This window comes from Macaca mulatta, chromosome 1 (assembly GCF_049350105.2).
Source record: "Macaca mulatta isolate MMU2019108-1 chromosome 1, T2T-MMU8v2.0, whole genome shotgun sequence".
Lineage (NCBI taxonomy): Eukaryota > Metazoa > Chordata > Mammalia > Primates > Cercopithecidae > Macaca > Macaca mulatta.
The window spans coordinates 164728962-164755326 of NC_133406.1; the positions used below are offsets into that span (position 1 = coordinate 164728962).

At 39.6% G+C, this 26365-nt stretch overlaps 1 protein-coding gene across 1 annotated transcript in view; it reads right to left on the reverse strand.

Moving 5' to 3' along the window:
- The window catches only part of MSH4 (mutS homolog 4), a 114621-nt gene that overhangs the window by 63146 nt on the left and 25110 nt on the right, over positions 1-26365 (reverse strand). Inside the window, exons 7-8 of the mRNA XM_015142713.3 lie at positions 24145-24317; positions 615-682 (exon numbers count right to left, since the gene is read on the reverse strand). Coding sequence (XP_014998199.2) covers positions 615-682; positions 24145-24317 — 241 coding nt within the window. The remainder of the gene's footprint in view (positions 1-614; positions 683-24144; positions 24318-26365) is intronic.

Genomic DNA, 26365 nt, shown 5'->3' on the forward strand with positions numbered 1-26365 from the left:
CTCTTCAGCTTTAATATATTTTAGTTATTTATTAGGCAAATATTATTATAGTCTAAGACTTTTGAAAATTATATATAACTCCTTAATATTTGATCAGTAAAAATAGGCCAATTCCTTAACTATCTAAAAAACAATTCTTTTTTTTTTTTTTGAGACGAGGCCTCACTATGTTGCCCAGGCTGGAGTGCAGTGATGCGAACACAGCTCATTGTAGCCTTGACCTCCCAAGGCTCAAGTTATCCTCCCACCTCAGCCTCCCCAGTAGCTGGGACTACAGGCATGCAACATCATGCCCAGCCAATTTTTTGATTTTTTGTAGAGATGGGGTCTCATTTTCTTGCCCAGGCTTGTCTTGAACTGCCTTGACCTCCCAAAGTGTTGGGATTATAGCCATGAGCCACTATGCCTGACTGAAATTTTAAATTTCACTATAACATACAGGAAAAATACATTAGGAAAAAAGTTTCCTCTACAATGGCATAAAATACTCCAGATATCAATAATGAAGGACTTTCCCAAAACATTTTGATATTTTCCAATTGTTACATTACATTAAGACAAGTTTCATCATATAATGTATAATAATATAATACAAAATGTATACAAAAACATACCGTGTCTTGCTTTGGAATTTGGACTAAAACAGAAAGAAGCTGCTCTGTATCAAGAAATCTTGATATAACTGAAACAAACAAACAAATGTGAGTATTTAAACTTTATGGTACAGTTGAAAATATTGACTATGTAAAATACTATCCTCAAAGAATAAAATAGAGCAGTTCTACCTGCAAATATTACCTGTTTTGTCTTCTTTATCTTACATGCAAAATGAATATAACTAAATTCTAATGTCCTTTTGTTAATTTTGAGTACTCAATCTCACCTCAAAATTTAATGCTGCTAACCATCCCTTCTGCTGTGGTTTGCCTGTCCCCACCAAAACTCATGTTGAAACTTTAATTCCTAGTGTGGCAATATTGGGAGATAAAACATTTAATAGGTGGGGTCTAGTGGAAAAACATTTGGGTCACAGAGGCTCCACTCTCACAGGCAGCTTAGTGCCATTCCTACTGAGATGAGTGAGTTAACCCCTTAATAAAACTGGATTAGTTTACACAGAAAGGGACTAGTTCCCACACAAGAACAGGTTGTTATAAAGTGAGGATGCTCCTCATTTTGCTCTCTGCATATGTCTATTTCCTCCTTGACTGTCCTCCATGTTATGATGCATGATGAAAGCCCTGACCAGAGGCCGAGTAGATGCCAATGCCATACTCTTAGACTTTCCAGTCACTGGAATTGTGACCCAAATAAACTCGTTTCTTTGTAAATTACCAAGCCTCAGGTATTCCATTATAGCAACACGACTTACCTTCCTTCTTGAAACTCTACTTCTCTGGTTTTGAGATTGTCTATCATAATTTTATTCTCACCTTTTTGATCTCTACTTTTCTTTATGATACTTAAAAGATGCTTGGTTTAAAAGTATAGTTCAACCACTAACCACATAACCTTCCCAAGAGTTACCTAACTTCTGTAAACAATAGCTGTTCTCATCTTTTAAATGCTGATAACATCTACCTCCCAGGGTGTGTTGTGAGAATTAAGTGAGGCAATACCTGTGCTACGGTTTGAATATGCCCCCCAAAGTTCATGTGTTGGAAACTTGATCCCCAATGCAACAGTCTTGAGAGGTGGGATCTTTAAGAGATGGTTAAGCCACGAGGGCTCTGCCTCTGTGAGTGAATTAATGCTATTATCATGAGAGTGGGTTCCTGATAGAAGGATGATTTCAGCTCCCTTCCTCTCATATGCATGCATGCTCTCTTGCCCTTCCACCATGTTATGACACAGCAGGAAGGTCCTCGCCAGATGTGAGCCACTCAACTTTGATCTTCCCCACCTGCAGAACTGTAAGAAATAAATCTCTGTCCTTTATAAATTACTCAGTCTCAGATATTCTGTTATAGCAGCACAAAACAAACTAAGATAGAAAATTGGTACCAAGACTGGGGTTGTTGCCAAAACAAATACCTGAAACTGTGCAAGCAGCTTAGGAATTGAGTAATGGGAATGGGTAGAGGTTGGAAGGATTTGGAGGAGCAGGTTAGAAAAAAACCCAGATTGCCATGAACAGAACATTAAGGGCAATTCTAGTGATGGCTCAGAAAAAGGAAAGAAATGTAAGAAAAGTCTGGAATGCTGTAAAGACTACTTAAGGGGTCATGATCAGAACATTGGTAGAAATATGGACAGTAAAGGCCATTCTGATGAGGACTCAGGTGGAACTGAAAGACAAAATCTTGGAAACTGGAGTAAAGGCCATCCTTGTTACACAGTTGCAAATAACTTGGCAGAACTGTATCCATGTCCTAGGACATTGTGGAAGGCAGAACTTAAGAGGAATGAACTAGGATATCTGGCAGAAGAACTACCTAGGCAGCAAAGAATTCAAGATGTTGCATAACTTCTTTCAGTGACTCACAGTAAAATGAGAGAAGAGAGAAATACTTTAAAGATGACATTTATAATTTTTAAAGAAGCAGAATAAAAAAATAGGAAAACTCTCAGCCTGGCCACATAAATATATGTTCAGGAGAGGATAGTAAGGGTGTGGTCAAGTGATTGATAAAAATATTAGCATAGAAAGAAGCCAGGTTCTATTCATGAAAACAATGAAAATGACTCCAAAAACATTTCAGAGATCTAGGGAAGCTAGGACCTTGAGGGCAAGGTTTCTAGCGAGGTGCTTGTCAGACCTCAGCATTTGCTGCCCTGCAGCACCTTGGAACTCTGCTCCCTCAATTCTGGCATAGCACTGCTCAGCCACCACAGCTGTAGCTCAAGTGAGCCCAGCTGCAGCTCAACTCACTGCTCCAGAAGGTATAAGCTGTATATCTTGGCAGTCTCCACGTGGTGCTAATTCTGCAAGCACACAGAATGCAAGAGGTATGAAGCAATGGTGGCTTCTGCCTAAATTTCAAAGGATGTTGAGGATAGCCTGGGGCCCTGGCAGAGACTTATCATGGGGCAAAGCCACCACAGACAGCCTACCACAGAGAGCCCCTACTATGCCTAGTGGAGCCATAGGACAGAGGCCATCATTCACAGAGTCCCCACTAGGGCAATGCCTAGTAAAGCCATGGGAGTAGGGTAATCACCCCCCACCTCCCTACCCTGAGACCACAGAACTATAGGGTGCACCAGCATGTAATTCCAGTCTGAGAAAGCCATAGGCATGAGACTGCAAACCATGAGAGCTGCTGAGTGGACTAAGCCCTGAGGCTGCCTGAGGCCTTGAGAGTCCAACTTCTAACCCACTGTGCCCCTGATGCAGGATATGGAGTCAAAAAAGATTATTCTTCAGCTTTAAGACTTACTGTTATTTTCCTTGTGAGGTTTGAACTGATTTCCTTGGGCCTGTTACTCCTTTCTTATTGCCTATTTCTCCCTTTTGTAATGGGAATGTTTATCCTATGCCTGTCCCAACATTTTGGAAGTAGATAACTTGTTTAATTTCTTAGGCTCATAGCTGGTGGGGAATTTGCCTCAGGATGAATCATGCCTTGAGTCTCACATATCTGATTCAGATGAGATTCTAGACTTTTGAGTAAGTGTTGAAATGAGTTAAGACTTTAGGCCTATTTTGCATGTGAGAATGACATGAATTTGGGGGAGCCAAGAGCAGAATGCTATGGTTTGAATGTGTCCCCAAAGTTCATGCGTTAGAAACTTAAACTCAATGCAACCTTGTTGAGAGGTAGGACCTTTAAAGGGTGATTAGGTGAAGAGGGCTCTGCCCTTATGAATGGATTAATGCCATTATCACAGAAGTGGGTTCTGGAAGTAAATTCCAGATAAAAGGATGAGTTTGCTCCCCTTCCTCTCTCTCTTGTATGTGTGCTCTCTTGTCCTTCTGCCTTTTGGCATGGGGTGATGCATCAAGAAGACCCTCACCGGATACAGGTCCCTTAACCTTGCAGATTCCAGCCTTCAGAACTGTAAGAAATAAATCACTGTTCTTTATAAATTACCCAGTCTCAGGTATTTTATTACAGCAACACAAATAGACTATGACAATGTGTAAAGTGTCTTGCATTTACCACCACTCAAAAACTTATTTTATTCTTCTCAATTTATTTTCCAGCTTATAGTGTGCTGCAAAAATAAACTTATAGAAAACTGTAATCCATCTCTTTTAAATATCCCCAGGTATTTTTTAAAAAAACTTTTAACCATTTCAGCCCAGGTGTGGTGGCTCATGCCTATAATCCCAGTACTTTGGCAGGCCAAGACAGGAGATCACTTGAGCTCAGGAGTTTGAGACCAGCCTTGGCAACACAGTGAGACCCTGTCTCTCCAAAAAATATGAAAATTAGCCATGTGTAATGGTGCCTACCTGTAGTCCCAGCTACTCAGGAGGCTGAGGTGGGAGGATGGCTTGAGCCAGGTAGGTAGAAGTTGCAGTGAGCCAAGATTGTGCCACTGCACTCCAGCCTGGGCAACAGAGCCAGACTCTGTCTCAAAAAAATTAATAAAAATAAATATAAATAAGTAATAAACTGTAACCATTTAACAGAGACTGTTTAAAAATGTACTTATTTCCCCATACTTGAAATACAGTAAATAATGATAACTGTTTCTTAAGGACTCATGGTTATTATCACTGTAATATATAACCTTAAAAGTTTTTGTGTAGAGTTACTAACACTTTCTCAAAGTGGTGTCATGCTGTTATCCCTCAAAATACAAAATAAGAGCCGGGTGTGGTGGCTTATGCCTATAATCCCAGCACTTTGGGAGGCTGAGGTAGGAGAATCACTTGAATCCAGGAGGTGGAGGTTGCAGTGAGCCAAGATTGCACCATTGCACTCTGGCCTGGGCAACAAGGGTGAAACTCTGTCTCCCCTCAAAAAAAGATACCCACAAAATAAGAAAATGTTTATTTAATCTGCTACCTGTTCAAACTGTCAGGCGTCTTTTGAAAGTTTTCAGTTTGCCTACCTCTAGAACTGTCCCCTTTCTAATTTTCCATTTCTATGGTAATTCATTATGTTAAAACTGTGTTTTGAGGACTAAGCTCTGATTTTCTATCTGGCCTAAATTCCTACCTAAGGGGTCTGGGGAGGTATGCCCTACAAATCATAGATTCTCATCAGATGGGTTTTATTTGGCCCTGTATATTGTGACTTGCTTTTCAATCTGACTCTGGCATAACATTATGAAACAAGGAATACAATATTTAACCCCAAAATATACTTCCTTGCCGTGCCTTGAAATTGCCCTGCGAAGTCTCTTGTGGGAAAAATTCACATTCTATAGAGAATCCCCTTACCCCTTTGTTTTCCTTCCTTTCTTTGCAGATCCAGAAGATAATCAACTAAGAGCCAGGCATCCTTTCAGGTCCAGTAAGAAACATTTTACAACCTGCTCTCTCTCTGAAGTCTGCTATCTGAGAGATTCCTCTGCACAATAAAACTTGGTCCTCATAATCCTTTAACTTAACCTGAACATTCCTTTCCATTAATCCCAAGTCTTCAGATAAACTCAACCAACTGTCAACTAGAAAATGTTTAAATGTATCTATAGTCTGGAAGTTCCACCACCTGCTTTGAGTTGTCCTGCCTTTCTGAACCAAACCATTGTACTTCTTAAATGTATTTGATTGATGTCTCATGCCTCCCTAAAATATATAAAACCAAGCTGTACTCCGACTCTCTTGGGTACACGTTCTCAGGACCTCCTGAGGGCTGTTTTCATGGGCCATGGTCACTCATATTTGGCTCAGAATAAATCTCTTCAAATATTTTACAGAGTTTGATTCTTTTCGCCAAAAGTTTAAAAAATTAGAATAGGCTGAATAGATTGCGGTTATAATATTCATTATATTCAGTATGGCACAATACTATTATGACATTTTACGTGTGATTCTACTAGTCAGACTCTCTTAAACCCTCATTTATGTTGCTCTTTCTCTTTCCAGACTCCTCTTTCTTCCTTTCCCCAAATCTATCATTACAACCAGAATGTTTCTAAAACAGGATTTGATCAGTACTCTCTAGGTTCAGAATGGTTAGCTCCATATTGCCTGAGGAAAAAAATTAAACTTCTTAGCATTATAAAAAGGCCCTTCATAGTCTAGTCTCAATCCTCATTTCCTGCCATTCCCCAAGGCTTTAAGTCATAAATAACTACTGGTCAATCCTTAAATACAGCTAGCTCTTTTATATTAACCTAAGTACAGCCAGGCATGGTGACTTGTGCCTGCAATCCTAGCACTTTGGGAGGTTGAGATGACAGGATTGCTTGAAGTCAGGAGTTCAAGTTCAGCCTGGGCAACAGAGCAAGACCCTGGCTATACAAAAAGTGTAAAAATTAGCCAGCCATGGTGGTGCAGGCCTGTAGACATAGCTTCTCAAGAGGCTGCAGCAAAAGGATCACTTGAACCCAGAGGTTTATTACAGTAAGCTATGATAGTGCCACTGCACTATAGTCTGGGTGACAGAGGGAGACCCTGTGAAAGAAAGAGAGAACAAAAAAAAAAAAAGAGAGAGAGAGAGAGGGGGAGGGGGGAGGGAGGGAGGGAGTAAGGAAGTGAGAGAGGGAAGGAAATGACTGGTCAAGATCATAGCCAATGGCATGCATACCAGATCTTTATCCTAACCACTATATCCAAAAAACATCTGCATTACTCCTATGGACATCAACATACATTGCACAGGCATGTTCCCTTCATCTCGAATATCACTGCTAGGATTCTCCTGTTGCTAAAATCCTACTCCTTCTTTTAAGATTAAGACAAAGCTGAAATATTATTCCTGCAAATCCCATCTGGATTCTGTCTTTATCCCAACTCCCTTCTCTGTGTTCCCATGAACTACTCAATTGCTATTGCATTTATCACATTGTATCAAAATTATTTAATTAGAGTTCTATTGCCCTAACATGGATGTGAGGTCCTTGAGGACAGATATAGCTTAATGTTCCTCATCTTTTTATCCCTAACACCTATAGAATGTCTGTAATAAAGGAGGTACTGGGTTTTTTTTTTTTAAAGGTTTAGATTCTCGTATTTTAATAAACTGTAAAAATTACCCTCCCACTCTGCCCTATGCCCTGCTCCCCTACTTTATTGTGTGTTAAGATAAATTACAAACCATTAAGACATAGAAAACATGGTTCACACCTGTAATCCCAACACTTTGGAAGGTCAAGGCAGGTGGATCACTTGAGGTCAGGAGTTTGAGACCAGCCTGGCCAACATGGTGAAACCCCATCTCTACTAAACACACAAAAATTAGCCAGGTGTGGGGGTGGGTGCCTGTAATCCTAGCTACTTAGGAGGCTGAGGCTGGAAAATCACTTGAACCCAGGAAGCAGGGTTGCAGTGAGCTGAGATTGCACCATGGCACTCCAGCCTGAGTGACAGAGTGAAACTCTGTCTCAAAAAAGAAAAAAAGAAAAAAAGAAAAGGACAGAAAAAGATATAGAAAACAGAGAAACATTTATTTATAGATATCAATTTGAAATTTTCAGTCATAAGGAATTTAAAAACTTAAAATATATGAAAATTAAAGTTTAAAAAAATCCAAGTTTATCATCAAAATTTTATCATACAAACAGTATTGTCTTGGGAATAACAGAAAACAATTTCAACAGATTCAACAGCAAATCAATAGTTTAACAAATATGTTAAACTGTTATGTCCTAGCCTTATATGAGAATTATCCAACAAAATATGCATTTACAATACAGTAAAATAAGTTTCATAACAAGATACTACATGAAACATGTACTAAAGATGCCTAACACTGACTTGGGGTATCAGAAAGGCCTGTAGCAGAAGTCACATCTAAACTGGAATGGTAAAAGATGAACTGCAGTAGCTACAGAAGCCTGGGAGAAGGAGTTGCAGGGAAGGAGGAGGAGGTATTCTAGGCAAAAATTATAGAGTTCCAAGGCCAGAAAATGACAGCAGATATGTTCAAGTAACTTATAGAAGTTCATTTAGACTAGAAGACAGAATGGAGAGTGAGGAGTAGCAAGAGATGCTGTGAGAGATTACAGGAAAACAGCTATATGGAAGAGTTTGCATTTTAATCTAAAAGTTGTGAGAAGAGAATCTAAAGAGAAAAGATTGAAGGATTTTATGCAGATGAGTATAGTAACCAACACCCTTCCCCAGTTCCCCACAGAGATCTGCTTCCTAATCCCTGGAATTTGTGAATATGTTAACTGATAAAAGGAAGTTTCTAGTTGGGATTAAATTAAGGGTCTTGAGACAGAGAGATTATCCTGGATTGTCTCTTGGCCCCAGTGTAATCGTAAGAGTTCTTACAAGAGGGTGGCAGGAGGATCAGAGTCAGAGAGAGAAGATATAAGTACAAAAGCAGAAGTCAGAGGAAAGGAAAATGTTCTACTTCTGGCTTTAAAGATAGAGGAAGGGCTAAGAGCCAAGAACTGTAGGCGGCCTCTAGAAAGTGGAAAGAGCAAGGAAATGTACTCCCTCTCCAGAGCCTCCAGAAAAATGTAGACCTGCTGACACACTGATTTTAGCCCAGTGAAACTGATTTCAGACCTACAGAACTGTGAGATAATACATTAGTGTTGTTTTAAGCCCCTAAATTTGTGGTGATGTTTTATATCCACATTAAGAAATGAATACAGAGTGATACGCTCAGATGTATGTTTTCAAACAATCACTCAGGCAACAATGTAAAGAAGAGGCTAGAAACAGCAAGGTTGAAGAAGGGTGACCAAATAGGAGGATCTTATAAGAAATGAGATGAGAGAATTAAGGTATCCTGGGTTGCAGTAGCAGCCATGGGGATAGAAGAAGCAGATACATCCAAGAGGTCTATAGGAAGGAGACGTGGCAGATTTGATGACTGAATGGAAGGAAGGTAAGAGTTAAGAATGACTTTCATGTATCTAGCTTGCATAAAGAGGTTGGATATGGAGCTACTCACTGAAACCAGGAAGAACTGATTTAGAAAAGAAGATGGTGGCCGGGCGCAGTGGTTCACGCCTGTAATCCCAGCACTTTGGGAGGCCTAGGTGGGTGGATCACCTGAGGTCAGGAGTTCGAGACCAGCCTGGGCAACATGCAGAAAATCCCATCTCTACTAAAAATACAAAAATTAGTCGGGTGTGGTGGCGGCTGCCTGTACTCTTAGCTACTCGGGAAGCTGAAGCAAGAGAATCACTTGAACCCTGGAGGCAGAGGTTGCAGTGAGCTGAGATTGCACCATTGCACTCCAGCATAGGTGACAGCAAGACTCTGTCTCAAAAAAAAAAAAAAAAAAAAATGGCACAGTTTGGGCACATTAAGTTTCAGGTGATTTAGTAACACCTAATAAATGCTCTGATTCCATTCAAGCTCTATAAAATATTACCACAAGCTGAGTGGCTTATAAACAAGAGAAATTTATTTTTCACAGTTCTGGAGGCTGGGAAGTTCTCACCTCAAGGTGCTGGGCAGATTCAGTGTCTGGTAAGAGCCCACTTTCTGGCTCATAGATGGCACCTTCTCGCTGTATCTTCACATGGTAGAAGGGGCAAGGAGTCTCTCTTGAACTTCTTTTATAAGGGCACTGATCCCATTCATAAGGTCTCTGCTGCCCTGATGTAATCACCTCCCAAAGGCCCCACCTCCTAATACTATCACCTTGAAGGTGAGGACTTCAACATATGAATTTTGGAGAAGCACAATGTGCAGATCACAGCAAATGCTCAGAAGGCGATAAGATACTTGAGTCCAAAGGTCTGGAGAGATATTTGGGTATCAGATGTAAATTTGGAAGTCATGACTATGTGAATAATAATCATAAAACCATGAAACTGGGTAAGTCATATAATAAGGACATTCAGGATAAAAGGACAACCCAGAACATATCTTTGAAGAGCCATAGCATTTAGGAAATAAACAAAGGAAGATAAGTATATTAAAAAGACTCAGAAGGAAACCACAAAGACGTAGGAAGAAAATCAGGAGATTGTGTAATCACAGAAGCAAAGAAAGGCAGTAATTCAATAATGACAGATATTCAGCAGTATCAAATAAATTGTGGATATTTCTCTTATTCAAATAAGAGAACTAATGTGTCCATTACATTTAACAACTTGCCTGTTGTTGACTGTGTTAGGTTGGGTTCTCCAGAAACAGACACTGAGGCAAGGACTTATGTGCCAGTAACTTATTAAGAATGTGCTTCCAAGCCTGGGCAACACAGTGAAACCCCGTGTCTACCAAAAACATAAAAATTAGCTAAGTGTGGTGGCACATGCCTGTAGTACCAGCTACTTGGGAGGCTGAGGTGCGAGGCTTGCTTGTACCCAGGAGGTAGAGGTTGCAGTGAGCTGAAATCGCACTACCACACTCCAGCCTAGGCAACAGAGTGAGACCTTCCCCCCCGCAAAAAAAAGAAAGAAAGAAAGAAAAAAAGAAAAAAGAAAAAGAAAGAAAGAGAAAAAGACTCTGCTTCCAGAAGAAACCAGTAGAGCAGTGAAAAAGGACAGAGAAGGGAAACTAAGCCAACCAACAGTGTGATTTCAGGCGAAGTTATGTGGAAGGTAACTTCAACTAATCTTGCAAAGGAATTCTGGAGTTTAAGTTATATTCCAGTTTTTGCCAAATCAATGTGAAAGAGCTGGGTTTTCATACCTTCACACCATACAGTCATTTAAGGGCTACCAGGCATTTTGGGTACTCTGTGATTAAGAACAAAGGGCTCTAACAGTCTGAAGGTAGGCCTAGGAAAAGAGTCCAGGTGTGGGCCATTAGGCACACAGAACAGCAAAAGGTGCACACTGAAAGGTAAAAGGGATTCAAGATGATCTGTACAGAGAACCAACAAGATCTGCTCCAGTGACCTTGACAAGAGCAGTCTCAGCACAGTACTGGGCACAGAAATGACTGCAGCACATTGAGATGTGCTGATAAAGAGAAGATAGTGATCATAGGAAATTTGTTTTTCAACAGGTTTGGCTATGAATAGAGAAGTGATATAGTGGTAGCTGGAGAAGATGAAGTCCAGGGAGAGTTTTTACAAAGATGGGAGAGACATGAGGAAGTTTAAATCCTCTTAGAAGAAGGCCATATTGAGAAAAATAATGAAGATATAGGAGATAAGTGCAAGTATGGGATCCAGGGCACAGATGGAGGAATTAGCTAGAGAATACCACTTCTGGCTTAAACAAAGGGAGTGAAAAGTAGATAAGTAAAAATGCATATTTGGTAGCAGAAAGTTTAAAAAGATAACAATGGTTGCAGCTTGACCAATGTAACATGATTAAATGACTTTTCATATTCTTGGCACTTAGGTATTACACTAAATGGCAGGTACAGGTAGACCAACAAGATGTTGCTGTTAACAAGAAAAGAAAGGATAGTTTAAAATGGCCTCTTTCTGCCTTTCCCAATACTAAATACACAGGAATATATATATATTTAAAAAAGAACATACTGAACAACATTGGACAGGCAGAGTCACAGTCAATATAATACCAGAATTTTGAAGGAACTACACTAATAAAAGGTATTTGGAATTGGACTGAAGAAAACCTACTCAGGTAGCAAATGCCTTCTAGATTTGAATGCACCACTTTCCTTTAGACTACCAGAACACAAGCTGGGGTAGACAGGCAACTGGAGGTATGGAAGACAGACCAAGCTGCAAGCAACCAAAACCTGGATAAAGAGTAGTACATATAAACTATCCTTCCACCTACAGATTTCAGAAGAAAACTGCACCACCATGACAGTGGACAAACAGCCAGGCTGCAAAGGCAACCTTCTTTTCCTTTTTCTTTTTCATTTTTTTTATTATTATTATTATACTTTTAGTTCTAGGGTACATGTGAACAACATGCAGGTTTGTTACATATGTATACATGTGCCATGTTGGTGTCCTGAACCCGTTAACTTGTCATTTACATTAGGTATATCTCCTAATGCTATCCCTCCCCACTCCCCCTACCCCATGACAGCCCCTGGTGTGTGATGTTCCTTACCCTGTGTCCAAGTGTTCTCATTGTTCAATTCCCACCTATAAGTGAAAACATGTGGTGTTTGGTTCTCTGTCCTTGTGACAGTTTGCTCAGAATGATGGTTTCTAGCTTCATCCATGTCCCTACAAAGGACATGAACTCATCCTTTTTTATGGCTGCATAGTATTCCATGGTGTATATGTGCCACATTTTCTTAATCCAGTCTATCACTGATGGACATTTGGGTTGGTTCCAAGTGTTTTCTATTGTGAATAGTGCCACAATAAACATATGTGTGCATGTGTCTTTATAGCAGCATGGTTTATAATTCTTTGGGTATATGCCCAGTAATGGGATGGCTGGGTCAAATGGTATTTCTAGTTCTAGATCCTTGAGGAATCGCCACACTGTCTTCCACGATGGTTGAACTCATTTACATTCCCACCAAAAGTGTAAAAGTGTTCCTATTTCTCCACATCCTCTCCAGCACCTGTTGTTTCCTGACTTTTGAATGACTGCCATTCTAACTGGTGTGAGATGGTATCTCATTGTCATTTTGATGTGCATTTCTCTGATAGCCAGTGATGATGAGCATTTTGTCATGTGTCTGTTGGCTGCAGAAATGTCTTCTTTTGAGAAGTGTATGTTCATATCCTTTGTCCACTTTTGATGGGGTTGTTTGATTTTTTCTTGTAAATTTGTTTAAGTTTTTTGTAGATTCTGGATATTAGCCCTTTGTCAGATGGGTAGATTGTAAAAATTTTCTCCCATTCTGTAGGTGGCCTGTTCACTCTGATGGTAGTTTCTTTTGCTGTGCAAAAGCTCTTTAGTTTAATTAGATCCCATTTGACAATTTTGGCTTTTGTTGCCATTGCTTTTGGTGTTTTAGACATGAAGTCCGTGCCCATGCCTATGGCCTGAATGGTATTGCCTAGGTTTTCTTCTAGTGTTTTTATGGGTTTAGGTCTAACATTTAAGTCTTTAATCCATCTTGAATTAATTTTTGTATAAGGTGTAAGGAAGGGATCCAGTTTCAGCTTTCTACATATGGCTAGCCAGTTTTCCCAGCACCATTTATTAAATAGGGAATCCTTTCCCCATTTCTCGTTTTTGTCAGGTTTGTCGAAGATCAGATGGTTGTAGATGTGTGATATTATTTCTGAGGGTTCTATTCTGTTCCATTGGTCTATATCTCTGTTTTGGTACCAGTAACAAGCTGTTTTGGTGACTGTAACCTTGTAGTATAGTTTGAAGTCAGGTAGTGTGATGCCTCCAGCTTTGTTCTTTTGGCTTAGGATTGTCTTGACAATGCAGGTGCTTTTTGGGGTTCCATATGGATTTTAAAGTAGTTTTTACCAATTCTGCAAAGAAAGTCATTGTTAGCTTGAAGGGGATGGCATTGAATCTATAAATTACCTTGGGCAATATGGCCATTTTCACAATATTGATTCTTCCTATCCATGAGCATGGAATGTTCTTCTATTTGTTTGTGTTCTCTTTTATTTTGTTGAGCAGTGCTTTGTAGTTCTCATTGAAGAGGTCCTTCACATCCTTGTAAGTTGGATTCCTAGGTATTTTATTCTCTTTGAAGCAATTGTGAATGGGAGTTACTCGTGATTTGGCTCTCTGTTTGTCTGTTATTGGTGTATAGGAATGTTTGTGATTACTGCACATTCATTTTGTGTCCTGAGACTTTGCTGAAGTTGCTTATCAGCTTAAGGAGATTTTGGGCTGAGATGATGGGTTTTCTAAATAAACAATCATGACATCTGCAAACAGGGACTATTTGACTTCCTCTTTTCCTATTTGAATACCCTTTATTTCTTTCTCTTGCCTGATTACCCTGGCCAGAACTTCCAACACTATGTTGAATAGGAGTGGTGAGAGACGGCAACCCTGTCTTGTGCCAGTTTTCAAAGGGAATGCTTCCAGTTTTTACCCATTCAGTATGATATTGGCTGTGGGTTTGTCATAAATAGCTCTTACTATTTTGAGATACATCCCATCAATACCTAGTTTATTGAGAGTTTTTAGTATGAAGGGCTATTGAATTTTGTCAAAGGCCTTTTCTGCATCTATTGAGATAATCATGTGGTTTTTGTCTTTGTTTATGTTTATATGATGGATGACATTCATTGATTTGCATATGTTGGACCAGCCTTGCAACCCAGGGATGAAGCCAACTTGAGTGTGGTGGATAAGCTATTTGATGTGTTGCTGGATTCAGTTTGCCAGTATTTTATTGAGGATTTTTGCATCGATGTTCATCAGGAATATTGGTCTAAAATTCTCTTTTTTTATTGTGTCTCTGCCAGGCTTTGGTATCAGGATGATGCTGGCCTCATAAAATGAATTAGGGAGGGTTCTGTCTTTTTCTATTGATTGCAATAGTTTCAGAAGGAATAGTCCCAGTGCCTCTTTGTACCTCTGGTAGAATTCAGCTGTGAATCTGTCTGGTCCTGGACTTTTTTTGGTTGGTAGGCTCTTAGTTATTGCCTCAATTTCAGAGCGTGTTATTGTTCTATTCAGGGATTCACCTTCTTTCTGCTTTAGTCTTGGGAGGGTGTATGTGTCCAGGAGTTTATCCATTTCTTCTAGATTTTCTAGTTTATTTGCATAGAGGTGTTTATAGTATTCTCTGATGGTAGTTTGTATTTCTGTGGGATCAGTGGTGATATCCCTTTTATCAGTTTTTATTGCATCTTTTTTATTCTTCTCTCTTTTCGTCTTTATTTGTCTTGCTAGCAGTCTATCAATTTTGTTGATCTTTCCAAAAAACCAGGTCCTGGATTCATTGATTTTTTTGAAAGGTTTTCTGTGTCTCTCCTTTCATTCTGCTCTGATCTTAGTTATTTATTGCCTCCTGCTAGCTTTTGAAGGTGTTTGCTCTTGCTTCTCTAGTTCTTTTAATTGAGATGTTAGCATGTCAATTTTAGATCTTTCCTGCCTTCGCTTCTGGGCATTTAGTGCTATATATTTCCCTCTACACACTGCTTTAAATGTGTCCCAGAGATTCTGGTATGTTATGTCTTTGTTCTCATTGATTTCAAAGAACATCTTTATTTCTGCCTTCATTTCATTATGTACCCAATAGTCATTCAGGAGCAGGTTGTTCAGTTTCCATGTAGTTGAGTGGTTTTGAGTGTGTTTCTTAATCCTCAGTTCTAGTTTCATTGCACTGTGGTCTGAGTGTTAGTTTGTTATAATTTCTGTTGTTTTACATTTGCTGAGGATTGCTTTACTTCTAACTATGTGGTCAATTTTGGAATAGTGTGATGTGGTGCTGAGAAGAATGTATATCCCGTTTATTTGGGGTGGAGAGTTCTGTAGATATCTATTAGGTCCACTTGGTTCAGAGCTGAGTTCAAGTCCTGGATATCCTTGTTAACTTTCTGTCTCGTGGATTTGTCTAAGGTTGACAGTGGGGTGTTAAAGTCTCCCATTATTATTGTGATTCTAAGTCTCTTTGTAGGTCTCTAAGGACTTGCTTTATGAATCTGGGTGCTCCTGTATTGGGTGCATATATATTTAGGATAGTTAGCTCTTCTTGTTGAATTGATCCCTTTACCATTATGTAATGGCGTTCTTTGTCTCTTTTGATCTTTGTTGGTTTAAAGTCTGTTTTATCAGAGACTAGGATTGCAACCCCTGCTTTTCTTGTTTGTTTTCCATTTACTTGGTAGATCGTCCTCCATCTGTTTATTTTGAGCCTATGTGTGTCTTTGAGCCTATGTGGGTCTCCTGAATACAGCACACTGATGGGTCTTGACTCTTTATCCAATTTGCCAGTCTGTGTTTTAGTTGGAGCATTTGGCCCATTTACATTTAAGGTTAATATTGTTATGTGTTAATTTGATCCTGTCATTATGATGTCAGCTGGTTATTTTGCTCGTTAGTTGGTTCAGTTTCTTCCTAGCATCGATGGTCCTTAAAATTTGGCAAGTTTTTGCAGTGGCTGGTACTGGTTGTTCCTTTCCATGTTTAGTGCTTCTTTCAGAAGCTCTTGTAAGGCAGGCCTCATGGTGACAAAATCTCTCAGCATTTGCTTTTCTGTAAAGGATTTTATTTCTCCTTCCCTTATGAAGCTTGGTTTGACTGGATATGAAATTCTGGGTTGAAAATTATTTTCTTTAAGAATGTTGAATATTGGCTCCCACTCTCTTCTAGCTTGTAAAGTTTCTGCTGAGAGATCTGCTGTTAGTCTGATGGGCTTCCCTTTGTGGGTAACCCGACCTTTCTCTCAGGCTGCGCTTAACATTTTCCCTCATTTCAACTTTGGTGAATCTGACAATTATGTCTTGGAGTTGCTCTTCTCGAGGAGTATCTTTGTGGCATTCTCTGTATTTCCTGAATTTGAATGTTAGCCTGCCTTGCTAGGTTGGGGAAGTTCTCCTGGATAATATCTTGAAGAGTGTTTTCCAACTTGGTTCCATTCTCGCTGTCAGTTTCAGGGACACCAATCAGATGTAGATTTGGTCTTTTCACATAGTCCCATATTTCTTGGAGGCTTTGTTCATTTCTTTTTACTTTTTTCTCTACACTTCTCTTCTCACTTCATTTCATTCATTTGATCTTCAATCACTGATACCCTTTCTTCCACTTGATTGAATCGGCTACTGAAGCTTGTGCATGCGTCACGTAGTTCTCGTGCCATGGTTTTCAGCTCCATCTGGTCATTTAAGGACTTCTCTATACTGTTTATTCTAGTTAGCCATTGGTCTCATCTTTTTTCAAGGTTTTTAGCTTCTTCATGATGGGTTTGAACATCCTTCCTTAGCTCGGAGAAGTCTGTTATTACCAATCTTCTGCAGCCTTCTTCTCTCAACTTGTCAAAGTCATTCTCTGTCCAGCTTTGTTCTGTTGTTGGTGAAGAGCTGTATTACTTTGGAGGAGAAGAGGCGCTCTGATTTTCAGAATTTTCAGCTTTTCTGCTCTGGTTTCTCCCCATCTTTGTGGTTTTATCTACCTTTGGTCTTTGATGATGATGACATAGAGTTGGGGTTTTGGTGTGGATGTCCTTTCTGTTTGTTAGTTTTCCTTCTATCAGTCAGGACTCTCAGTTGCAGGTGTGTTGGAGTTTGCTAAAGGTCCTGTTTGCCTAGGTATCACCAGCAGAGGATGCAGAACAGCAAATATTGCAGAACCGCAGATGCTACTGTCTGATCCTTCTTCTGGAAGCTTCATCTCAGAGGGGCACCTGGCTGTATGAGGTGTCAGTCGGCCCCTACTGGGAGATGTCTCCCAATTAGGCTACTCGGGGGTCAGGGACCCACTTGAGGAGCCAGTCTGTCCATTCTCAGATCTCAAACTCCATGCTGGGAGAACCACTACTGTCTTCAAAGCTGTCAGACAGTGACGTTTAAGTCTGCAGAAGTTTCTGCTGCTTTTTGTTCAGCTATGGCCTGCCCCCAGAGGTGGAGTCTTCAGAGGCAGGTAGGCTTCCTTGAGCTGTGGTGGGCTCCACCCAGTTGGAGCTTCTGGGCCGCTTTGTTTACCTACTCAAGCCTCAGCCATGGCAGATGCCCCTCCCCCAGGCTCACTGCTGCCTTGCAGTTCAATCTCAGACTGCTGTGCTAGCAGCGAGCAAGGCTCTGTGGGTGTGGGAACCTCCAAGCCAGGCACAGGATATAATATCCTGGTGTGCCATTTGCTAAGACCAGTGGAAAAGTGCAGTATTAGGAGTGTCCCGATTTTCCAGGTACTGTCTGTCACGGCTTCCCTTGGCTAGGAAAAGGAATTCCTGACCCCTTGCACTTCCCGGTTGAGGTGATGCCTCACCCTGCTCCATGGGCTGCACCCACTGTCTGACAAGACCCAGTGAGATGAACCCAGCACCTCAGTTGGAAATGCAGAAATCACCCATCTTCTGTGTCACTCATGCTGGGAGCTGCAGACTGGAGCTGTTCTTATTTGGCCATCTTGGAACCTCCCCTCTTTTCCTTTTTTTAAAAAAATTTATTTTGGATTTATGGGGTACATGTGCAGGTTTGTTGCATAGATACATTGTGTGATGCTGAGTTTGGGCTTTGACTGAATCCAGCACTCAGATAGTAAACATAGTACCCAATATTTTTGAACCCTTGCCCCACTCCTCTCCCCTTTTGAAGTCCCCAATATCTATTGTTCCCAACTTTATATCCCCATGTGTACCCAATGTTTAGCTCCCACATATAAGTGAGAACATGCAATATTTGGTTTTCTGTTTCTGCATTCATTCACTTAGAATAATGGCCTCCAGCTACATCCATGCTGCCAAAAAGAACATGTTTTCATTCTTTTTATGACAGCATAGTATTCCAAGGTGTATATGTACCAAACTTTCCTCACCCAGTCCACTGTTGATAGGCACCTGGGTTCATTCCATGTCTTTGATACCACGAATAATGTTGCAATAAATATACGAGTGCAGGTGTCTTTTTGGGAGAACAATTTATTTACCTTTGGGTATATATCCAGTAATGGGATTGCTGGGTTGAATGGTAATTCTATTTTTAGTTCTCTGAGAAATCTCCAAACTGCTTTCCACAGAGGCCGAACTAATTTACAATCCTAACAACAATGTATAAGCATTTCCTTCTCTCTGCAGACTTGCCAATATCAGTTATTTTTTGACTTTTTAATAGTAGCTATTCCAACTGGTGTGAGATGGTATCTCACTGTGGTTTTGATTTGTACTTTTCTGAAGATTAGTGACATTGAGCATTTTTTCATATGTTTATTGGTCGGTTGTATGTCTTCTTTTTGAGAAGCTTCTGTTGATGTATTTTGCCCAGGGCAATTTTCTTATTCAAATAAGGGAACTAAGGTGTCCATTAAATTTAACAATATGGACAGTGGATGTTAAAGTCTTCCACTATTATTGTGTGGGAGTCTAAGTCTCTTTGTAGGTCTCCCAGGACTTGCTTTATGGATCTGGGTGCTCCTGTATTGGGTGCAAGTATATTTAGGATAGTTAGCTCTTCTTGTTGTATTGATCTCTTGACCATTATGTAATGGCCTTCTTTGTCTCTTTTGATCTTTGTCGGTTTAAAGTCCATTTTATCAGAGACTAGGATTGCAACCCCTGTATTTTTTTTTTTTTTTTTTGCTTTCCATTTTCTTGGCAAATATTCCTCCATCCCTTTATTTTGAGCCTATGTGTGTCTTTGCACGTGAGATGGGTCTCCTGAATACAGCACACCAATGGGTCTTGACTCATCCAATTTGCCAGTCTGTGTCTTTTAATTGGGGCATTTAACCCATTTACATTTAAGGTTAATATTGTTATGTGTGAATTTGATCCTATCATCATGATGCTAGCTGGTTATTTTGCACATTAGTTGCAGTTTCTTCATAGTGCTGTTGGTCTTTATATTATGGTGTGTTTTTACAGTGGCTGGTACTGGTTTTTCCTTTCCATATTTAATGCTTCCTTCAGGAGTTCTTGTAAGGCAGGCCTGGTGGTGACAAAATCCCTCAGCATTTGCTTGTCTGTAGAGGATTTTATTTCTCCTTTACTTATGAAGTTAAGTTAGGCTGGATGAAATTGTGGGTTGAAAATTCTTTTCTTTAAGAATACTGAATATTGGCCCCCACTCTCTTCTTGCTTGTAGGGTTTCTGCAGAGAGATCTGCTGTTAGCCTCATGGGCTTCCGTTTGTAAATAACCTGACCTTTCTCGCTGGCTGTCCTTAACATTTTTTTCTTTCATTTCAACCTTGGTGAATCTGATGACAATGAGACAGAAAACTAACAAGGTTATTCAGGACTTGAACTCAGCTCTGGACCAAGCGGACCTAATAGACATCTACAGAACTCTCCACCCCAAATAAACAGGATATACATTCTTCTCAGCACCACATAGCACTTATTCTAAAATCTAACCACATAATTGGAAGCAAAACACTCTTCAGCAAATGGAACAGAATAGAAATCAAACAGTCTCTCAGACCACAGTGTAATCACATTAGAACTCAGGATTAAGAAACTCACTCAAAACTGCACAACTACCTGGAAACTGAACAACCTGCTCCTGAATGACTACTGGGTAAATAACAAAATTAAGGCAGAAATAAAGAAGTACTTTGAAACCAATGAAAACAAAGAGACAATGTACCAGAATCTCTGGGACACAGCTAAACCAGGGTTAAGAGGGAAATTTGTAGCACTAAATGCCCACATCAGAGAGGGGGAAAGATCTAAAATCGACACCCTGACATCACTATTAAAAGAACAAGAGAAGCAAGAGCAAACAAATTCAAAAGCTAGCAGAAGGCAAGAAATAACGAAGATCAGAGTAGAACTGAAGGATACAGAGACATGAAAAACCCTTCAAAAACTCCATGAACCTGGGAGCTGGTTTTTTGAAAAGATTAACAAAGTAGACCACTATTCAGACTAACAAAAAAGAAAAGGGAGAAGAATCAAATAGACACAATAAAAAATGATAAAGGGGATATCACCACTGATCCCACAGAAATACAAACTAACATCAGAGAATACTAAAAACACCTCTACACAAATAAACTAGAAAAATATAGAAGAAATGGGTAAATTCCTGGACATATACACCCTCCCAAGACTAAACCAGGAAGAAATTGAATCTGTGAATAGATCAACAACAAGTTCTGAAATTGAGGGAGTAATTAATAGTCCACCAACCAAAAAAAGCCAGGACCAGATGGATGTACAGCCAAATTCTACAAGAGGTACAAAGAGGAGCTGGTAGCATTCCTTTTGAAACTATTCCAAACAATAGAATAAGAGGGACTCCTCCCTAACTCATTTTATGAGGCCAGTATTATCCTCATTCCAAAACCTGGCAGAGACACAACAAAAAAGAAAATTTCAGGCCAATATCCCTGATGAACATTGATGTGAAAATCCTCAGTAAAATACTGGCAAACTGAATCCAGCAGCATATCAAAAAGCTTATCCATCACAATCAAGTTGGCTTTATCCCTGGGATGGAAGGCTAGTTCAACATATGCAAATCAATAAACGTAATCTGTCACATAAACAGAACCAATGACAAAAACCACATGATTATCTCAATAGATGCAGAAAAGGCCTTCGATAAAATTCAACACCCCTTCATGTTAAAAAACTGTCAATAAACTAGGTATTGATGGGACTTATCTCAAAATAATAAGAGCTATTTATGACAAACCCACAGCCCATATCACACCGAATGGGCAAAAGCTTGGAAGCATTCCCTTTGAAAACCGGCACAAGACAAGGATGTCCTTTCTCACCACTCCTATTCAACATAGTATTGGAAGTTCTAGCCAGGGAAATCAGGCAAAAGAAAGAAATAAAGGGTATTCAAATAGGAAGAGAGGAAGTCAAATTGTCTCTGTCTTCAGATGACATGATTATATATTTAGAAAACCCCATAGTCTCAGCGAAAAAACTCCTTAAGCTGATAAGCAACTTCAGCAAAGTCGCAGGACACAAAATGAATGTGCAAAAATCATAAGTATTCCTATACACCAATAATAGACAAGCAGAGAGCCAAATCATGAGTGAACTCCCATTCACAACTGCTATGAAGAAAATAAAATACCTAGAAACACAACTTACAAGGGAACTGAAGGACCTCTTCAATGAAAACTACAAAAAGAATTCAAGGAAATAAGAGAGGACACAAACAAATGGAAAGACATTCCATGCTCATGGATAGGAAGAATCAGTATTGTGAAAATGGCCATACTGCCCAAAGTAATTTATAGATTCAACATTATTCCCATCAAGCTACCAGTGACTTTCTTCACAGAACTAGAAAAAACTACTTTAAATTTCATATGGAACCAAAAAAGAGATCATATAGCCAAAACAATCCAAAGCAAAGAAAACAAAGTTGAAGGTATTATGCTACCTGACTTCAAACTACTACAAGTCTACAGTAACCAAAACAGCATGGTACTGGTACCAAAACAGATATAGAGATCAATGGAACAGAACAGAGGCCTCAGAAATAACACCACATATCTAGAACCATCTGATGTTCGACAAACCTGACAAAAACAAACAATGGGGAAAAGATTCCCTGTTTAATAAATGGTGCTGGGAAAACTGGCTAGACATATGCAGAAAGCTGAAACTGGATCCCTTCCTTACACCTTATACAAAAATTAACTCAAGATGGATTAAAGACTTAAATGAAAGACCTAAAACCATAAAAACCCTAGAAGAAAACCTAGGCATTATCATTCAGGACATAGGCATAGGCAAAAACTTCATGATTAAAACACCAAAAGCAATGGCAAGAGAAGCCAAAATTGAGAATTAGGATCTAATTAAACTAAAGTGCTTCTGCTCAGCAAAAGAAACTATCATCAGAGTGAACAGGCAACCTACAGAATGGGAGAAAATTTTTGCAATCTACCCATCTGACAAAGCTCTAAAACCCAGAATCCACAAGGAACTTAAACAAATTTACAAGAAAAAATCTACCCCATCAAAACGTGGCCAAAGGATATGAACAGACACTTCTCAAAAGAGGATATTTGTGTGGCCAACAAACATGAAAAAAAGCTCATCATCACTCATCATTAGAGAAATGCAAATCAAAACCACAATGAGATACCAGCTCACGCCAATTAGAATGTCCATCATTAAAAAGTAAGAAAACAACAGTTTCTGGAGAGGATGTGGAGAAATAGGAACACTTTTACACTGTTGGTGGGAGTGTAAATTAGTTTAACCATTGTGGAAGACAGTGTGGTGATTCCTCAAGGATCTAGAACCAGAAATATTATTTGATCCAGCAATCCCATCACTGGGTATATACCTCAAAATTTATAAATCATTCTACTATAAAGACACATGCACACATATGTTTACTGCAGCACTATTTATAATAGCAAAGGCTGGGAACCAACCCAAATGCCCATCAATGATAGATTAGATGAAGAAAATGTGGCACATATACACCATGGAACACTATGCAGCCATAAAAAAGAATGAGTTCATGACCTTTGCAGGGACATGGATGAAGCTGGAAACCATCATCCCCAGCAAACTAATGCAGGAATAGAAAACTAAACACTGCATGTTTTCACTCATAAGTGGGAGTTGAACGATGAGAACACATGGACACAGGGAGGGGAACATCACACACTGGGGCCTGTCAGTGAGTGGAGGGAAAGGGGAGGGAGAGCATTAGGACAAATCCCTAATGCATGCAAGGGTTAAAATCTAGATGATGGGTTGATAGGTGCAGCAAACTACCATGGCACATGTATAACTATGTAACAAACCTGCATGTTCAGAACATTTCAGCACATGTATTCCAGAACTTAAAGTGAAGAAAAAAAAAATTAGCAATATGCCTGTTGGTGACTGTGTTAGGTTGAGTTCTCCAGAAACAGACCCTGAGGCAAGGGCAGTTTTCTTATCCCATGTTATAGCTTGAATTGTGACCCCCAAATGACATTGTGAAGTCCTAACTCCGGGTATCTGTAAGTGTGACCTTATTTGGAAATTGCGTCTTTGCAAATGTAATCAAGTTAATGTGAGGTTATTAAGGTAGGTCTTAATATAACATGACTAGTGTCTTTATAAGAAGACAATGTGAAGACACACAGGGAGAAAACCACATGACAATAGAAGCAGAGATTGCAATGACAAGCCTGTGAGCCAAGGCCCATCGTGGACTGACAGTGACCATCAAAAGCTAGAAAGGGGCAAAGGATTCTCCCCTATAGGTTTCAGAAGGAGCATGGCTTTTCTGACATTTTATTTTCAGCTTCTAGCTTCCAGAACTATAAGACAAAAACTTTCTGTTGTTTTAAACCATGGAGTATGTACTAGTTTTTAGAGCAGCCTAGGAAACTACTACATCCCATCTGTTGATAATTACCTAGTCTGGACAAATCTTCCCATCTTTGAGGATTACCATGGAGAAAAAGAGTATAAGGTATCTATGAACAACAACAACAACAACAAAACAGAAAAAAATGGAAAAGAAAAGCATACAGGAAATCAAAATGTATTACATAATGTACCTCTGAAATTATTTACTACAGGATTCAGTGGAAAATCTCAGGAAAATAGCTTTCATAAAAGAATACAAGAATTTACACCACTACTTGTCTTTCAGAAAAGTGGAAAAATAACTAAGTCAATTGCATTTTTTAATAATTTGTATTTATAACATTAAATAATATTGATTTACCTGATTGAAGTCCAAAAAATAGTTCCTCATCTTGAAGTAGTTCTTGAACACAATCTAATCTCATGTTAATGGTTTCAACATCAATTAGAGGTTCTAATATATTAGAACGAAGTCGTCTACTCCCTCCAGGAGTCTTAGTATAATTTAGAACACCAAAGAGAGTGTGATTGTTCCTTTCAAAACACAAGAAATGTCATTAAGAATACAAAGAAGAATGCAAGAAAATTTCATTTCACTTTGTAATTAAACAATCCTATAATCGACAGCAATGATTCTTAAACTTTGCTGTGCATACAATTACATGAGTTTCTAATTCAGTAGGTCTAAGAAAAAGCATGAAGATCTACATTTTGGGCCAGGCATGGTGGCTCACATCCATAATCTCAACACTCTGGCAGGCCAAGACAGGAGGAATGCTTGAACCCAGGAGTTTAAGACCAGCATGGACAATATAGTGAGAACCTGTGTCTACAAAAAACTAAAAATTAACTGGACATGGTGGCACAGGCCTTTAGTCCCAGTTACTCAGGAGGCTGAGATGGGAGGATTGTTTGAGCCCAGGAGGTCGATGCTGCAATGAACCATACTTGCACCACTGTACTCCAGTGTGGTAACAGAGTGAGATCTTGTCTCAAAAAAATGTTTTTAGATATATTTTGAACAAGCTCCCAAATATGCTATTGGTCAATGAACTACACTTTAACAAGGATGAATAGAATCTCCTTGTACTTTATACTTCTTTTATAGATCAGTTACAATATTCAGACTAATATAAAGTTTTCTAGTCTATTTATTCCATCCATAATAGCAAGATATCAATAATATATCCTTAACGGTGGAGGGATTTTATATTGTTAAAATAAGTATTTACTATAATCATGTAGTTCTAATGACAAGTACAAGAGAATTTCATAATTTCTAAGTGATTTACAAAGAAATGAGCTATTCTAGAGAATGCTGGCCAGGCATGGTGGCTCATGCTTGTAATCCCAGCACTTTGGGAGGCAGAGGCAGGTGGATCACTTGAGGTTAGGAGTTCAAGACCAGCCTGGTCAACATGGTGAAATCCCATCTCTACTAAAAAAAAAAAAAAAAAATACAAAAATTAGCCACGTATAGTGGCAGGCACCTGTAATCCCAGTTTCTCAGGAGGCTGAGCCATAAGAATTACTTGAACCTGGGAGGCAGAGGTTACAGTGAGCCGAGATTGTGCCACTGCATTCCAGCCTGGCCTGCAAAGTGTGACTCTGTCTAAAACAAATAAAAACAAAGAAACAAAAAAAAATGCATTTAGTTGAACTATTTATTCGACAACTTCATATAATACATATAAAAAACCTGATTCATTTTAATACTCAACAAATATTTTTTGAGCCCTTATGGTATTCAAAACTCTATGCTAAACACTGGGCATACAAGATGGACATGATACCTATCTTCATGGACCTTACAGCCGAATGGCGATTGCCAATAACTTTTTTCTTTTTTTTGAGACAGAGTTTTGCCCTGTTGTCCAGGCTGGAGTACAGTAGCACTATCTAGGCTCACTGCTACCTCTGCCTCCAGGGTTCAAATGATTCTCTTGCCTCAGCCTCCTGACTAGCTGGGATGACAGGTGTGCCACTATGACGGCTAAATTTTGTATTTTTGGTAAAGACAGGGTTTCACCATGGCGACCAGGCTGACCTCGAACTCCTGTCCTCAAGTGATCCACCCACGTTGGCCTCCCCAGGGAGCAGGGATTATAGGCATGAGCCACGGCACCCAGCCATTGCCAATAACTTTTGTCAGTTTACTGACCATGACTGAAGACAAGACAAAGAGGAAGGGGAAATAAACAATAAAAACAATAAACACATAATCATATCAAGAAAATAATTTCAGGTACAGAAACTGTTAAAAAAACAAAAACAACAACAGGCCGGGCGTGGTGGCTCACGCCTGTAATCCCAGAACTTTGGGAGGCCGAGGCAGGTGGATCACGAGGTCAGGAGATCGAGACCATCCTGGCTAACACGGTTAAACCCCGTCTCTACTAAAAATACAAAAAATAATTAGCTGGACCTGGGTGGCAGGCGCCTGTAGTCTCAGCTACTTGTGAGGCTGAGGCAGGAGAGTGGCGTGAACCTGGGAGGTGGAACTTGCAGTGAGCCGAGATTGCACCACTGCACTCCAGCCTGGGATACACAGTGAGACTCCGTCTCAAAAAATTTTAAAAAAT